The sequence below is a fragment of the Rhinoderma darwinii genome, chromosome 3 (assembly GCF_050947455.1).
Source record: "Rhinoderma darwinii isolate aRhiDar2 chromosome 3, aRhiDar2.hap1, whole genome shotgun sequence".
NCBI lineage: Eukaryota > Metazoa > Chordata > Amphibia > Anura > Rhinodermatidae > Rhinoderma > Rhinoderma darwinii.
In genome coordinates this window covers 277,181,448-277,200,364 of record NC_134689.1, presented here as the reverse complement: position 1 = coordinate 277,200,364, position 18,917 = coordinate 277,181,448, and the positions used below count along the sequence as shown (strand labels likewise).

Here is an 18,917-nt window from a genome sequence, read left to right as displayed (position 1 = left end):
ATGATCCCTTTTTCTCCTGCAAATTTCTCTACCTAAGCGGTCCTTTTGGATACCGACTCGGATCTGGCAGCAGCACTGTGGTTCTTACTTACACGCTTATTACCATCGTACCTAGGTGAGCACAATACTTGTACTCTTGTCTCACCCTTTCCCGACTGATCTGCACAAGGTGGCGCCGTGTTTTTTTCTCCTTTTAATCCATATAATGTACTGGGAAACAAAGAAAATTCTGCATGTGGTGGAATAGGGAAAAAGCAGCAATTCCTCAATCTTTTGGGGGGAGTTTTTTTTCGGTGTTCAATGCAAGAAAGTTATATTAACTTTTTTCTGTGGGACAATGCAATTACGGTGTTACCAAATTTATATATTATGTTTTACTACTTTTACAATGAAAAAAAACGTAGTTAAAAATAAAATGTGCGTTTTGTAGCCATATTCTGAGAGCCACAGCCATTACACTATAGTCACTCTATACATCATATATATCTATATAATTATTTTGAATTATTTATTTTTTAAACCGCTTTATATTACTGCATTTATCTTTTCTTTTTTTTTTACTAGTCCCCCTAAGGATCTCTCGCATGATCTACTGCAATAGTATTGCCGGAAGCAGAGCTTCATAGGAGTACAAAAATGGGAGATCCGGGGACCTTGATTCAGCCCACAGGCTGCCATAACAACCATCGGCACACCACGATCGTGTTGCGGGGTGGGGAGACTGCTAGACCAACTGCTCTGGATCGGCGGGGATTGGAGAGTAGAATATTTGCTTGTTTATTATTTCCTACCAGAAGTCGGATAACCCCTTAAACATTTTTTTTTTTACTTTGGAACACTATTTTGTTTCCTTTAAAATAGCATTCTCAGCTAAGTACAATAATGTTATAAACAATTTCAAGAATTAAGTCATTTACCTTCTTAACAGTTTTTGTTTGGAGGCTTGTAAATACTCCATTTGCTGTATCATAGAGAGTCAATTTCACATAAGGATCGCTAAAAAAAGTGAATAAAATATTGTTAGTAAGTAGGTAATAAGTGCAAAGTATAAAAGAAGAGTACAGCGCTATACCACACACTATATATATATATATATATATATATATATATATATATATATATATATTCCCAAGGTATCCACGATTGGCTCAGGAGTCAAATAGAGCTTGTAGGCCTCGATCAACTGGCTCCTCAATAGTACACCAATGATAAACAAGGATTCAAGAAACAGTCCTGGATTCCTAGAACAGTCTCACCTGCGATCCTATTTTATCAAACTAGTCTTTTCTTCAGTGCTGCAGAGATCGGCTCAAGAAGATATAGATACACTTAAGGCCCAATTATCGTATAACTTTTTCTAGAATCGTTCGTAATGTAATAGATAATCGCTACATCTAGTAGCGTGTAACAATAGAACGACCAACGATAAATCGTTGGGTTCCTGTGGCTCGGACACATCTACCGGAGTGAAAGATTACTGTTAGTCACCGCCACATCCCCTAGTCTAATCAGTAATCTTCCAGTAGTTAGCAGTTCAGAAACAAGGTGTGGGCGAACGAGCCACGTACGCAGTAACGTCTGAACAGCAAAAGTCTTTAGCAATTATTGTCACGTGTAATAGACAGTCTTTCAAACGTAAATCAACTCTTGTTCATGATAGAATATCTGCCTGTCTAATAGGACGCTTAGGCCAGAGCTACACCTAGACTTTTTGTAATGCTACGGATTGATTTTTGACAGCTACAGTCCACAAAACTGCATGGAACTTATTTACTGTATTTATATAGACTGCAGCTGTAGCTCAAGAGTTAAAATCAATCAGTAGCACTACAAAAATTCTAAGTGTAGTCCTGGCCTAAACTGGCTGCTGTTAGGAATTTACATTTTAACAGCCAATTAGTGGCATAGAAAATATTGGAGGACATAAGTGTGTTGTAACCTGTTGCATTGTGGTAAATACATCTGTAAATACATCTGTAGGGATTTAACAGTAAGGCCTCGTTCACATGTGCGTTGGTCTTTTTGTTGTTCTGCTCCGTCAGAGTAGCAGAACAACGAAAATACCGGAAGTGCCGGCTCCATTGTACGACAGACAGCATCGGCGCGTGAGGAAACCCATTAACTTTAACGGGTTTCGGCGAGTTTCCTCCCGGGTGTCAGTGGATTTACCAAAAACAAAAGCGCAGCATGCTGCGCTATTGTTTCCAGTATTTTTGGCCCGATCTGTGACAGAAGCCCTTAACGGAGCCTCCAAGGCAGATTTTATCAGTGCGATTATAAACATCGTATGAACATTGCTAAGTGGCAGGCGCAAAGATATGGCCAATCCTGTATTGACGTTATTATTGTGCTGGCGCCACTATATGGTCTACACTACATCAATGGCACAAGCGTGCCATTTTTTCACTCCCAGCTTTCCAAGAGCCATAACTTTTTTTCCGTCAGTAGAGGGGTGTGAGGGCTTATTGTTTGCGGGAGGAGTTGTAGTTTCAATTGACACCATTTAAAGTGACATATAATGTACAGGGAAACTGAAAAAAAATTATTTGCAGGCTGAAATTGGGAGAGACTGATTCCTACATGGTTTTTTGATTTTCATTTTTACAGCTTTCACCGTGTGGTAAAAACGACAACTTATCTTTATTCTGCGGCTCAATATGAGTACGGAGATATCAAATTTATACTAGGTTTTATTATATTTTATTAACTTTAAAAAAAAAAAAAATTTTTAAAAAAATAGAATTTTGTTTCACCACATTCTGAGTGATAAACTTTTCCATTTTTCCGTGGATTGAGAGGTGCGAGGGCTTATTTTTTGCAGGACGAGCTGTAATTCTTATTGGTACCACTTTTTATTACATTTTTTTTGCGAACTACGGTAACAAAAAAAACCTGATTTTGGTTTAATTTTTTACGGCGTTCACCGTGCGAGTTAAATAATTGTAGAATAGTTCAGACTTTTATGGACGCAGCCATACCAATTTTATTTATTTTTTACATTACTTTAGAGGAAAAATTGGAAAACGGGATTTTTGTGAACTTTTAATATATATATTTTTTACACTACTAATAACTTTATTAAACTTATTTTTACACATTTTATTATTAGTCCCCCTAAAGGACAAATGTATTGCAGTATATCGTCATTTTCACAGGCTTCTGTTTGGCCGAGCCAGAGACACTGCTTAACAGAGGCAGACAAAAGACCGACCTGGGGGCCTTCATTAAGCCCCTGGGCTGCCATTACAACCACCGACACCCCCTGATCGCGGTGTGGGGGCGCCGAGGAGCTGTCAGAGGGGGCCGCTCCTTCTTTTAAACAGTTCAGATGCTGCGGTCGCGATTGACCGCAGCATTTGAGGGGTTAAACGGCAAGGAACAGCGCGATCTATGTTCCCGGCCGTTAGTCCCTGGTGTCAGCTGTAAAACACAGCTGACACCCGCAGCGTATGGAGTGTGCTCAGCCTGTGAGCGCCCTCCATACTTCCCTATGGCGCTTACCACATACATGTACGTGATAATGCGTCAATGGGTTAAGACACAGATTACTATACAGCACAATCTATCATTACAATTAGGTCATAATTTCTGCATCCAACTTGGGTCAATATGTAGTACATGTCTAGTGAGAGAAGAAAAAAAAAAAAGGAAGACGACCAAGGGCATCACAGTTAAATTTTTATTTAAAACCCATGTTGCGGATGTACCACACAAAATCCTGACTCCCTTTCTCCTTGCTGCATTGAAAAGTGATGTGCCATGTCACTGCATGCCAGGTGAGCGGGGCGCACTTCCTGAACAGTCCACATGGCATCTCTGAAACACTACACCACTTGAGAAAACAGACTTTTTAGGCCTGGAGCTACTAGGTCTGTGTGAGAATATTGGAGAGTCATAGATTAAGCAGTCAGTTACAAGGAACATTCACTATGTATGATCTATAGTAACTGTACTTTCAGAAAGCTTTGTATACATCACACAGGAATATCAGAAGATTTGCTTGGTGGGGGGGGCATCTATGAGCTGTCCTCAGGCTGACTAGTAGAGCCGATTACAACCGAAGGTGCAGAGCACTTGGCCAACTGCTTCTGCCACTTTGTTTCAGCGAAGGCGGGGGTCTTTGCACCAAGATTAAGACTTCTGATACGTCTTTCGGAAAGTACAGTTACTCTTTAGACTGGTCACGCACACTTCCAATGACACTGATTAGCCCTGGAATCCCTGTTGAAAAAAGGAAATGTCATTTACATTGCTCCGATTTCCAGCATATTAAAAATGGCCCCATTATCAACCACATCTTTGGATTGGGCAAAAATTGAGCCGTGTGTGGCCAACCTAAATAATAAATAAATAAGAACACACACACACACACACTTGAAGTAGCTCACCTTGCTCCTAAAAGATCTTTTTTTGCCAGTCCAAATCCAGCAATAACTTTCACTCGAAGGACACGTGAATTTTCCTACAAAAAAAAAAAAAAACAAAAAACCTTTAGTAACAATTACAGGGAATTTTTTTTTAAACAAAAATAAATGAGCAAGACAATCTGTTTTTCATGATTTACTATATAGTCTACCCATGTTGTTGCTACACACTAAAATGTTATTGTATCTGAATTCATATCTACCCCGTGTAATAAACCATAACAAATGTTTTCAATTATTACAATCAAGACTTACTAAATGAACAATTTAATTTTTTTCCCAAAATTCTCTCAACTGATGGAAGCTAAAACAAGACTTTAATAAAAAAAAATTAATTCAAATACACAAACCATACAATAGTTTCAGCGATATACAGCAGCTAGTTCAACAACACCGGATGCTTAGTACCCTCCCCCCTTCCTAACAGGGAAGTATACAGGAATGCATCAACAATAGTTCTAGTCTTATCACAGCTCTGATACATCTTCATTTTACAAAGAGAATAAGACTGTCCCTGTAGAGGATACTTTCCCTAGTAGATTCAGGCAGACCCGATAGCTAGAAATGCCTATTGCTTCTATCTGGTCTACATTCGACAAAGGCAGCTCAACACGTTTCTATGTTCCATGTTGTTGCTACACACCGTAATATTATTACTTTGTTTCTCGTGTACTTTAAATTCATATCTCTCCTATGTAATAAACAAGAACAAGCGTCTCAAATAATTACATTTGAAAATAATGAACTTAGTAAAAACTGTACTTTGCCCTGGAAAAAAATTGTAGCTGGAACAAGGTCACTATAGTATGTTACCAAAATCCACCGCTGAGGCACAGCGGTCCCTCATGCTACAATATTTTGTACCCGGGATGACCATTGAAACTCGAAACTAACGTAAGGCCCTTTTCACATCTGCATTCAGGTTTCCGTTCTGCTCTATAAACAGAACGTAGACAACTGTAGGCCGATGGAACCCATTGGCTTTAATGGGTTCCACCAGGGTGTCCATGGATTACCGGAAACAATAGCGGAGCATGCTAGCGCTATGGTTTCCAGGATTTTTGCTGGTATCGGAGACGGAGACCCCTGACAGAGCCTCCAACACAGATGTGAACAGGCCCTAACTGGAGACCATAACTCCATAGAAAACTAGTAATGGATTCTGAAGCCCCAAAAATATAAACTCACATACACCTGGGATGGATAGATGGATGAATAGAGGAAATCCTTAAAAAAAACTAAAAAGGCAGCAAGAGCTGCTAGAAGCTCGTGAATCCCTGGCAGCACAGGACATGTAGCACCGCAGAGAAGCACGACACACTTTTCAGTAACACAGCACCCCATTTACTGGCGTCAATTGTCCCCAACATGATGCACTGATTCACAGGAGCGACACCGTCTCTGGCATTTTAATTTGAATTTGTTTTCAAGCTACAATGGCCCAGAAAAGGTGGTTGTAAGTTGAAAGATCGTAACTAGGGCTGGACAATTAATACAATGAAAAAATAAAAACGAAAATCGGCGCAGATAACTGACACCATCTTACGCATTTAGTTTTTGTTTCGGTTCAGTTTTCTCCCAGGTTCAACTATATCTGCTACAGTTAAACCCAATGGTGAAGCAGTGAGCCGTCAGCCTCTGCTCCACAATTCACTGTGTAACGACAGCCGCCCACAGCTCAGTGCAGACAGGCGCGATGACGTCACTGCATCGCGCCTGTCTGCGCCGATCTCCACTTGTCGTGGGAATGGGGAAAGGTATTTTTTTTATTATTTTAATTAGCCACTATTAGGGCATGTCTATTAGGCACTATTGGGGCTGTGTGGGGGAATTATACCCTGTGTGGAGGCACTATAGGATCATTATACTGTATTGGGGCAGCTTGGGCGCATCATACTGTGTGGGGAGGCACTATAAAAGTATTATACTTTGTGAGGGCCACTAATTGTATGGGGAGCAGTGTCAGTAGGTATATTATATACATAAGTATACAGCAGGCTCAGGGTATGTATATTAATTCAATGGCGTGGCATGCAAATACGAGGAATGTGAAAATGGGTGTGCCATAAATGATCGTTCATTAATCGTAATCGGGGTTACATGCTCAAATAAGTGATTTTGATTCAGATCACAATAGCCCAGTCAAAAGCTTTCCGCGGCAGCAAAAACGCACCATTTCTGCATTTTTTTACGGCAGAAAACAGTGCGTAAATTGCTGCGTTTTTCGCAATGTTAGGAGATGGAGACGTCTCCTCTGAAAAACGCAGCAACTCTGCACACTTTCCGTAGCAGGAATTAACACGCTGCAGTCCGAACAATACGCACCGCAGGTCAATTTCGGCTCCTACATTTTTCGCAGCATGTGGATGAGATTTGTTAAATCTCATCCACTATGCTGCTACGTTGTTTCCGTCCGAGATTCCGGCCAGAAAAAAACGCTGCAATTCTGCAGCGTGCGGACGAGCCCGAACACTAGTAGAGGAGTGTTAAAAGAACTTGTAATCTTGGAGTGCACCATTTTATCTAAGATTCCGGTGTACAGCATGGATTTCAAACCATTAGTGGAGTAATTGAAAAGGAATTTTAATTAACAAGGTAGTTTAGCAAGGACAACCGCCTTTCCAAACGTAGCCAAAATGGGTTCAGATCCTGAAACTTTAGGTGATCAACTAATCACCCAGAGAAGTTGCTGGGACCGGTGGTATTTGAAGTGTAGCTAAACGTTTGACAAACTTCTGACATGTCATAGTGACATGTCAGAAGTTTGGATTGGTGGGGGTCCAAGCACTGAGACCCCTACCAATCGCTAGAACGAAGCAGCTGTGAGCTTCGTGTCTGTTCGGCTTTTTCCGGAAAGCCGATGTATTGGAGTACGGGCTAATAGACTTTCTATTGAGTCCGTACACCGATACATTTAAATCCGTAAAAAGCCAAACAGACACTTCAGCTGCTTTGTTCTAGCGACTGGTGGGGGTCTCAGTGCTCGGACCCCCACCAATCCAAACTTCTGACCTGTCACTATGACATGTCAGAAGTTTGTCAAACGTTTAGCCATATTACATCTAAAAGCATTGAATCCTACAGACTAGAACAGGCAGGAATGCACCATCCCCATCAGTCATGCTCAATGGTGGACAACTGTAACTAGAAATCATAGCTAGAGTGTACTCCATTTACACTTCAATTAACCCCTTCCAGCTGCAGCCCCTTTTGACCTTCCTGACAGAGCCTTATTTTTCAAGTCTGACATGTTTCACTTTAGGTGGTAATAACTTTGGAATGATTTACATATCCAAGCAATTGAGATATTTTTTTTCACGTGTGACACATTGTACTTTAAGTTAGTGGCAAAATTTGGTCGATAAATTCAGTATTTAAATTGTGAAAATCACCAAAATTTTGAGGAAAAAGTGCAAAAATTTGCATTTTTCTCAACAAAAACATTTAATTTTAAGAAAGCCAATTTCCCCAGGATGAGGGCTGCAATTCAGGATATGGACTGGGAAGAACTAATGTCAAATAATGGAACAAATGATAAATGGGAGATTTTCACATCTACTTTGAGTTATTATAGTGCAAAATTTATTCCTGTAGGTAACAAGTATAAACGACTCAAATTAAAACCCACATGGCTTACACCTTCTGTGAAAGGGGCAATACACGACAAAAAAAGGGCATTTAAAAAATACAAATCTGAGGGTACAGCTGTAGCCTTTGTAAAATATAAAGAGCTTAATAAAATCTGTAAAAATGTAATAAAATTAGCAAAAATACAAAATGAAAGGCAGGTGGCCAAGGATAGTAAAACAAATCCCAAAAAATTCTTCAAGTATATAAATGCTAAAAAGCCAAGGTCTGAACATGTAGGACCCCTAGATAATGGTAATGGGGAGTTGATCACAGGGGATCAAGAGAAGGCAGCGTTACTAAATGGGTTCTTTAGCTCTGTATATACAACAGAAGAAAGAGCAGCTGATGTAGCCGATGCCGGTGCTGTTAATATATCAGTTGATTTACTGAATTGGATGAATGTAGATATGGTCCAAGCTAAATTAAATAAAATAAATGTGCACAAGGCCCCGGGACCAGATGGGTTACACCCTAGAGTTCTTAAAGAGCTTAGTTCAGTTATTTCTGTCCCCCTTTTCATAATATTCAGAGAATCTCTAGTGACTGGTATAGTGCCAAGGGACTGGCGCAGCGCAAATGTGGTGCCTATTATCAAAAAGGGCTCTAGGTCTTCCCCGGGTAATTATAGACCAGTAAGCTTAACATCCATCGTGGGGAAAATGTTTGAGGGGCTATTGAGGGACTATATACAGGATTATGTGACAATAAATAGCATTATAAGTGACAGCCAGCACGGTTTTACGAAGGACAGAAGTTGTCAAACTAACCTAATCTGTTTTTATGAAGAGGTGAGCAGAAGTCTAGACAGAGGGGCCGCTGTGGATTTAGTGTTTTTGGACTTTGCAAAGGCATTTGACACTGTCCCCCATAGACGCCTAATGGGTAAATTAAGGACTATAGGTTTAGAAAATATAGTTTGTAATTGGATTGAGAATTGGCTCAAGGACCGTATCCAGAGGGTTGTGGTCAATGATTCCTACTCTGAATGGTCCCCAGTTATAAGTGGTGTACCCCAGGGTTAAGTGCTGGGACCACTATTATTCAACTTATTTATTAACGATATAGAAGATGGGATTAATAGCACTATTTCTATTTTTGCAGATGACACCAAGCTATGTAATATAGTTCAGTCTATGGAAGATGTTCATGAATTGCAGGCAGATTTAAACAAACTAAGTGTTTGGGCGTCCACTTGGCAGATGAAGTTTAATGTAGATAAATGTAAAGTTATGCATCTGGGTACAAACAACCTGCATGCATCATATGTCCTAGGGGGAGCTACACTGGCGGATTCACTTGTTGAGAAGGATCTGGGTGTACTTGTAAATCATAAACTCAATAACAGCATGCAGTGTCAATCAGCTGCGTCAAAGGCCAGCAGGATATTGTCGTGTATTAAAAGAGGCATGGACTCACGGGACAGGGATGTAATATTACCACTTTACAAAGCATTAGTGAGGCCTCATCTAGAATATGCAGTTCAGTTCTGGGCTCCAGTTCATAGAAAGGATGCCCTGGAGTTGGAAAAAATACAAAGAAGAGCAATGAAGCTAATTAGGGGCATGGAGAATCTAAGTTATGAGGAAAGATTGAAAGAATTAAACCTATTTAGCCTTGAAAAAAGACGACTAAGGGGGGACATGATTAACTTATATAAATATATTAATGGCACATACAAAAAATATGGTGAAATCCTGTTCCTTGTAAAACCCCCTCAAAAAACAAGGGGGCACTCCCTCCGTCTGGAGAAAAAAAGGTTCAAGCTGCAGAGGCGACAAGGCTTCTTTACCGTGAGAACTGTGAATCTATGGAATAGCCTACCGCAGGAGCTGGTCACAGCAGGGACAGTAGATGGCTTAGATAATTTCCTAGAACAAAAAAATATTAGCTCCTATGTGTAGAAATTTTTCCTTCCCTTTTGCCGTCCCTTGGTTGAACTTGATGGACATGTGTCTTTTTTCAGCCGTACTAACTATGTAACTATGTAAATGTATCTGCTTGTAAGACCAATAATGACACCACACAAAACAGTTGCCAATTAACATTTCCCATAGGGTTGTCAGGATACCAGAATTTGGACTTTCGATACCGATACTTAGTAGTATTGTGATACTCGATACAAAAACGATACTTTGCCAACAATAAAAAGAGCTCTAAAAAATATAAAGACCTTCCATTTTTTGATGAGGCGCAGGGGGTCATCAATTTTGAAACTCCATGTGCCTCACATTAATAGTAATTAACGCCATCATGTACCTCACATTAACCGAATGTTGCCCATTACAACTGTGAGTAAGGTACTTAATGGGATCACTTACTATAATGATTATAGTGGGCCTCATTGGGTTAATGTGTGATGGAAATGATGTGGTTAATTCACATGGCTGTGTTTGGTGCGTGAGATGCAGACCGTATGTCACCCGCTTTTCCTGGATCCAAAATAGTTCAGTTTATTCCTTGTGGACATTGTTGTTTTTTTTAGCTGAAACGACATCTTATTGGAAAAAAAATTGTAATAAAATCTATGAAACACCTGTAGGGTCAAAATGCTCCCTACACCCCTAGATGGATTCCTTATGGGGTGTAGTTTCCAAAATGGGTTCTTTTTTGGAGTGTTTCCTTTTGTTTTGGCATCACAAGACAGTTATGCACAGGCCGGTGTCGTACTGATAAATGGTGTCCTTCCTTATCCCCCGTTTTGTTCCACACTCTGCACCTTTGCAGTTTGGGGAATTTTGCTGGAAAAGTGTTGTCCTGGTATAATACGGGCACCGTCGCTTACAGCAGATATGTTTGGGCCCTCTTCCTGGTTCCCTAATTTTAGGGCCATGATAAATCGCCTCTTGAAAAAGAAATGTTCCCCTCGGGCCTGGACAACTGCATATTTTTTTCTTTCCTGACTTATTGGAGCCTTAACAAATTGTATTTTTCATAGAAGTAGTGATATGAGGGCTGGTTTGTTGCGGGACGAGCTGTAGTTATTATTGGTACCATTTTGGGGTACATGCGACTATTTGATCACTTTTTTGCATATTTTTTGGGAGGCAAGGTGACCAAAAAAATAGCAATTCTGGCATAGTTATTTATATACAGCGTTCACCATGCGTTATAAATTACATCTTAACGTTATCCTGCGAGTCAATATGATTCCGGCGATACCAAATTCATAGCGCATTTTTATGTTTTACAACTTTTTTTGCACAGTATAAATTACTTTCGGAAAAAGAATGTATTTTTATTGTCGCTATGTTGTGAGAACCATAACTTTTTAATTTTTTTGTCGACGGAGCTGTAGGAGGGCTTGTTTCTTGAGAAACGCGCTATATAGTTTTTATAGGTACCATTTTTGGATACATGCGACTTTATCACTTTTTACTCAAATTTTTGTAGGGCAAAGTGACCAAAAAAACAAACAAATTCTGGCAGTTTTTTTACGCCATTCACTGCATGGGATGAACGTAATATTTTTATAGTTCAGGCTGTTACGGTTGCGGCAATACCAAATATGTATAGTTTATTTTTTTCAATAGATAACTGACGCTAGGAGCCTAGCTCCCTGAAGTGTGTTTGGTCTGGGAAATCCTGCCAAAATACGGTCCGTATATCACGTACGGAACATGTTCGTGTGAATTAGGCCTTATAGGGCCAGCGTGCGCACCAGGAACATCACCCCTAACCAATTCGAGGACATCCGGGACTTTAAAAAGAACTCTGCCCACTTCCTCATTGCCTGAGCAATATTACATCTAAGCCTGTGTTGGTCTGCCAAGTTTCCCTAGAGTTATTCTGTATCCATATTCGGTGTCCGTGACGACTTCAGTATCCGGCACAAGGCAGCTATCCAGGTACTCTCGCCCTAGTGACCGTCATTGACATTTTGTTTGATCAGCTGCTACTATGTTACGGCGGAGTGGCCCAGTGGGAACAACGTCTAGAAACCTTTGAACCAAAGGAATTAGAATAAATGATCCTACCTTAACCTCCATTAGTAATCAGAATAGGAGATTAACACAAGATTTTCCTAATCCCATAAGGGAATGTTTGCATTTGATCAAAACACAAAGCTGCACCAATGCTACAGAAAACCGTCCTGTTAATACACAGATTTTTCCACGAGCAATGCCTTTTTCTTGAAGAAGCATTTTTAGGAAACACATAGAATTGCTACTATGGAAAAGCATGTGTTTTTATTTCATTAAAGACCATATAGGAAACATTGAAAGGATTGTCTTTTGTGAAACAACCTTTTTAACGGGGAAGGGGAAATCAGCATATCTCAGTGCAGAAATCTGAATTTTCAGCTTCTGCAAAGATAAACATTAAAAGAGGTATTCCAGCCTAAAGAATTTTCCACCCATTGGATAGGTGATAAATGCTAGATTGGTGGGGCTCCGCTGCCGAGACCCCCCCCCCACTAAGACACCAAAACAAGGGTTTCCGGTCGCATGTTCGCCCAGCTGCAAGACGGTGGCTAGAATGAGTTTGGTTTCAACTGTATTTTTATTGAAAATTTTCAAAATATACATATGACATAAAGATGCATGGGAAGGCCATGCAATTCACATGACAGAGCAGTAAATTCCAATAGACAAACAAGACATCAGGGAAAAGACACAGGGGGGAAAAAGGGGGGGAGGGATAGTCCGAGCTCAACCAACGACCTAATCTTGAGATATCCGTAACCAATACTTGTCCCACGGGTCCCACACCACTTTGAACCTGGAACCTGTCGAGTTCATTGTCAATAGAGGCCGTCATATGTTCCATTGTACGTATTTCCCCAATTCTAGTTAGTAAGTCAATGTGAGAGGGAGGGGCTGTCTGTCTCCATTTCCAAGCTATCAACGTCTTAGCGGCGGTGAGAAAGTGTCGAAAGAGTCGGGCTAATGGTTTCCCCAAAGCCCTAGGAGGGACGTTCAGGAGATAATGAAGAGGGTCTAGAGGAATATCCTGCTGCAACACCACCAATGCCAAATTCCTAACCTCCAACCAAAACTGTTGTACCAGTGAGCAGCTCCAGAAAACATGGAACAGGTCCCCTCTCTGATTTCTACAATCGCCAGCAATCCGAAGGAATACCCGGATTGAAGCTATGCAGAAAGGCCAGGGGTATGGTACCAAAACATAAGAATTTTATATTGGTTTTCTTTATATGCAGTGCAGATGGAGGTTTTAGCTGCTTGTGACCAGATAATCTGCCACAATGAGAGAGGGATAGGTTTATTCAGCAGGACCTCCCACTTCAACATGTACCTATGCCCATGTCGGAGGGGAACCATCCGGGGATAGCAGTATTGCGTAAATGGCGGATATAAGCCCCCTAGTGGTGGTAGCATACCGACACAACCTTTCGAAGCTTGTAGGTGTAGTGACCCGCGTGGATCTGAAAGTTTGTTGCATGTAATGTCTGATCTGAAGATAGAGGAAAAATGCAGAAGAGGGGACATTATGATTTCTTTGAAAGTATGAGAACGGGTGAAGCTCTAGCGTGTGGGGATCAACCATGTCAGCCAAGTGAAATACCTCAATTCCCGCCCACAATCGGACTATTCGGGGGGTAGTACCGCCCGGAATAGTGGGAGTGTAGAGTACTGAAGTCAAGGGCGGGCAACAAGACGCCAAATGAAAGCGTTTTTTACAGGTTTCCCACACCTCTTTTTGAAATCTCATGGGACCCAACAGAGATGAAGACGGCATTACCAGCGGGTCGCCCCATAACAAGGAGTTTGGGTGAACCGAGGCCATCCATAGCTTCTCTATTTCGGTCCACTTGTTGTAAGCCCTTAAGGACACCCAACAGGGTATGCGGCGCAGATCGACCAGACAATAAGACTGATTTCGGGATTCGATGTCTGCCGGAGTGCCATATGAACCTGAGGATGGAAGACTGCAAAGCCCGCAATTCCCTCATAGGTACTGCCACTGGCAGGGTCTCAAAGAAGTACAGTAATTTAGGGAGCAAGGTCATTTTGACCGCTGCTATGCGCCCAAAAAATGACATGGCTAGAAGGAGTTTGAACGGAGTGGTGGCAAGGTAAGCGCAGCATCGTTTTATTCAAACTACTCCTAGTTGCCGTCTTATGGCTGGGGACCGGGGACTGGTGATTGGTGGGGGTCCCAGCGGGCAGACAACCGCCAATGAGCATTTATCACCTTTACAACGGATAGGTGGATAATGCTTCATGCTTGAATATAGAAATAAATTATACAACAGTGCTCATTCTAGTATTTACTGAGCAGTGGACTTCTAGTACAACTAGTTAAACATGCTCAGCAAAAATATAAAAAAAAATGTATACATTTAAGGGGGGGGTTTAAACATACTGATACAATTTTAAAAAATAAAAAGGTATAGGTACGTTGTTATAGGCACTCCCTATACATAACCTATTTATAACTTCAAGAACAAATTGTGTACTATGCACTTGTGTCGTCTTAAAAATATGACAATATAGAAAAAAAAAGCTGAAGAATGAAAAGGATTTAGAAGCATAAACCTCAACTCCATTTTTGAAATGCCAGTTTTCATTTGTGTTCATTCTGAAAATGGGCAGTTACATAATAGCTTGTGCAACAGGTTACACCAGACCTTAGAAATGTGAACCACTCTGCCTTGCAAGGGAACCTAAAAACACATACAACTATAGAAAACACAGAATCACTCCACTTTTTTTTTATTTTTTATTGCACCCTCTATTTGTACATTGGTGTTTCAGTGGGGTGCTGTGTGTAGAAATACTTACCGATCCCCACATCTTGTTGTTTTTTTAGGTCCAGCGCCACTCATGTGATCTTCATTCTGACCTGGTCTGGAATCACTATCAGAAAACCGGAACTCAGGCTTTCAATGCATTCCTATGGAGCCTTGTTCCGGCTCCCGTAGGAACACATGGAGAGCCGGAGTTCCGGTTTACTCAAAAGCAGTGAGTCCAGATAAGTCGGAGGGAAGATCGCGTGAGCGTTGCTGGACCCGAAAAAGACAAGATGACTGCACTATCAATATGGCTTTTGTGCTGTACACTAGTGTCCTTGGCTGATGGAGTCAAATGACGTCACTTGTGACAACATTTCACACAGCTCTCGACCACTCCAGTGTGTACCAGATACAACAGGGCTGTATAAATAGGATGTTTGGCATGAATACCAGAAAATTCGAATAAATACCGTAACTAATTTGTCGTATTGTATGTTACAATAAGGTCCACTTATGCTCCTCTAGTACCACAATGTTTTGCAAACGAATTGGAAGTTGTGATAATAAGGAAAAGCCCATATAGTGTTTACAATATATCAAAAAGATTGTGTTTAACCCTTTCATGACCAAGGGTCATTGATGCCCGTGTCCAGGTCAAATTTTGCATTTTTGATATGCACTTCTACGATAATATCTTTTGAACCGCTTTGAATATTACAACTATTTTTACAAGACTTATGAGGCTTTCATTTGAGATTAGTTTAATTAATTCAGTATTTTTTACTTTTATTAGAGCAGACAAATCACAAAAAATTAAAGAAAAAAATTGACATTTTATATATATTTTATATACACTGTGGAGCTCTAACAATTAGTCCTCTCTCAGTCACCCTGGATCGCTGTGAGACGAGAGTGAAGAGGGCTATAAGGCTATGTACACACAAAAATGGATGAATTTTATTAATTAGGGCTTTTTGTCCCAACCCCCTGCAAACACCACAGTGCCCATGTAGAGAGTGACACAATACCATTGTAGATAGTGCCACATTGCCCACATAAATAGTGCCAGTGCCCACATATAGTGCCCACTGTAAATAGTGCCAGAGGGCCACAGTTCTCCCTGTAGATAATGCCCACTTAGTGCCACACAGAGTGCCCATGTAGATGGCGCCAGTGTCCCCTGTAGAGTGCCAACATAATGCCACAGTATACATGTAGATAGTGCCACACACCCTGTATATAGCATCCCCCTGTAGATAGCACCACACCAACTGTAAATAGCGTCAACCCCCTGTAGATAGCAACATCCCCCCTGTATTTAGCAATAACCCCGCTGCAGATAGCGCCACCCCGCCCAGTAAATGGCACCCCCTTCCTGTAAATAGCACCACTGTAGCTCCATGTAGGAGCGGAATCAGTGCCCACCAAAAGTTCCAGAACACCCTCATAACTTTTGCCATTTAAGATTTTGCTGCCCCCGCCCACCCCTCCGCACCCAAAGGGATGGGGGAGGTTTTTTTTTGGGCATTAACTGGTAGATTTTATGACCCTATTAAATCCCACCAAATTTCAACCCTCTACCTCGAGCCGTTCAAAAGTTATGAGGGTGTTCCGGAACTTTTGGTGGGCACTGTATATAGAAGCTGCAGCAGCATGGAGATTATACAGCAGTAAGGAGCAGTGTAGCTGAGAATCCAGAACTGGGATGACTTTCCAGCAGCTACAATACATCTTTCTCGCTTACTCTGATACTGCTTCTCTCCCCACTCCATAGATTTGTATGGGCAGTGTGTGTCTCGCTCTCTCTGCTCCCTCTTCCTGATACCCCCCTCCCTCTCCAAAGACTTCTATGGGCAGGCTGGAACGAGAAACAACCCCCACTGTCTGCAATCAGTCTCTTCTGCTCTGTAACTAGGGACGGATTTTGCTTGACAACGGGGCGAACAGCAGATTACAGGAAGGGAGACACCTAGTGGCAGTAACTTCGCACAGAATTTGCATGGATAAAAATTTACTTTTAACAGTAAGTTAATTAAAGTTGATATAGGTCAGGTATACTATTTGATTAGCATAAGTTATTTCAATAGAGTTCACTTAAACGTATAAACAGCATATATTCTGGATTATATTGTTAAACCTATAAGGTTAGTAAGGCCAGGGCTACACCTAAACTTTTTGTAGCGCTACTGATTTTAAACTGTAACTAAACTTTTAAAACAAAACTTCTTGTGGAGTGTAGCAGTCACTCAATAGTTAAGAGTAACTAAGCTTTTAAAAATCTTGACATGTCACAGTGACCGGTCCAGAAGCTTTGATCGGTAGGGGTGCGAGGACTGAGATCCCCACTGATCGCTAAAACGAAGCAACAGAAGCGCCTGGGTGAGCGCTGTACCGATACGTTTCTGATCGGCTTTCCTCGGAACGGTGTACGGGCTCAATAGAAAGACTAAGTCCGTACACCACTCGCTCGGCTTTCCAAGGAAAAGCAGATCAGACACGAAGCGGCACAACACAGTGATCCGTGGGGGTCTCAGTGCTCAAACCACCACCAATCAAAACTTCTGGACCGGTCAGTATAAACACGTCAAAAGATTTTTAAAAGTTTAGTTACTTTAACTTTTGAGTGACAGCTACAGTCCACAAGATTGCATACAACTCAATGTATTAATTTGGGCAGAAGTGTAGCTCAATAGTTAAAATCAATTAGTAGTGCTACAAGTCTAGGTGTAGCCCTGGACCAAGGGTGATAAATAGGTAATTCGTTTCGGGTGTGGTTATCTAATTAAGAGGCTTTAAATACAACAGTTGTTAGTTGGTTTGCAGTCAGAGGACTGACTTGAAGGAGCATCTAAGTGGCAAAGACCTATTTAACGGGTACCTGTTATTTCACCAAAAATTTAAAATAGCTCATAATCTAATAGGTGGCATGTTACCGGTGTATTGCAGGTGGTTTTCATAGCTCCATGTTCTATTTTACACTGTCCCCGGCACCCAATTCATTTGTGCCGATACAGGAACAGGGGGCATATCCAAAGGCAGGGAAGTACGCCAGCAAGTTTTCTAAATGGACTGCAGTTCCCTTGCTACCCATAATGCATAGCGCCTTCTCTGGTGTGCGCATTATGACTGTCCAATCGCAAGCGGTCTGGTCCGAAACCCCTCCTCCCTGTTATTACCTAGTGTTATTAGAAAGCTCTGTGCTGTCCGGACTGTGCAGTGCAAAGTGTGAATACAGGAGCCGGCGGTGCGCATCAAGCGTGCTATGACAATTCCCTTTCCTGTTTTCTGGCCCCAGCTTGTCTGTAATTAGAGAGCGAAAGAACCCGACGACGGGAAGTGGACTGCAGATAGCTCAGAAGTGCGACACCTAGTGGCAGTGTGTTTAGTGTGATTTTTCACCCGGAAAACAACAGATTTTGTAATAAGAATATTACACTTTTGATGGTGGTAACTGCCAATATAATTACCACAAGTTTGTTCAAAATAACAGTGACCGTTTAAACAAGCAACTAAAGCGAGTGTGGGACTTTGGGCGTGTGCTTTGGTCTCAAGTGTGCAGTGTCTTAAGTGTGACCCAAAGGGGTTGTCAAGGCACGTGGAAATTCTTCAGTTTCTAGCGGTGTGTGGATGTATCCTAAAAAACAAAATTGTGGCTCTTGGAATGCGAGGATGAAAAAATAATTATTAAAAAATGGTTTGCTCATTAAGGCCCAAAAAGGCCTGGCTGTTTAAGGGGATATATGGGCATAGGGCAGTTTTTCATACTGATAAACCTATCCACAGGATAAGTCATCAGTATATGATCGGTCGGGGTCTGTCACCCGGACCCCACACCGATCAGCTGCTCTGGGTGCCGGAAGTTATGCAGTGTATGTGGAGTTCAGAGCCGGAAGAAGATGGCTCCGTACTATGCATAGCGGCAATACTGCAGCTCGGCCACTATTCTGGTCCAGATTGAACAACGGAAGTTTATGTCCCCCTGCTCCCTTGTGACATTGGGGAGATTTATCAAGCGGTCTTATATTAAGAATGTCCTTTGTTGCCTATAGTAACCCCACAGCTTTCATATATTAATGAGCTCAGGTAAAATGAAAGCTGAGCTCTGATTGGTTGCTATGGGCAATAAAGGACATTCTCACAATAAGGCAGCTTGATAAATCTCCCCCCAT

General features: G+C 41.4%; 1 protein-coding gene across 1 annotated transcript in view; it reads right to left on the bottom strand.

Moving 5' to 3' along the window:
• NEDD4 (NEDD4 E3 ubiquitin protein ligase) overlaps positions 1-18,917 on the bottom strand; it is a 149,066-nt gene that overhangs the window by 113,172 nt on the left and 16,977 nt on the right. Inside the window, exons 2-3 of the mRNA XM_075857968.1 lie at positions 4,389-4,462; positions 918-996 (exon numbers count right to left, since the gene is read on the bottom strand). Coding sequence (XP_075714083.1) covers positions 918-996; positions 4,389-4,462 — 153 coding nt within the window. The remainder of the gene's footprint in view (positions 1-917; positions 997-4,388; positions 4,463-18,917) is intronic.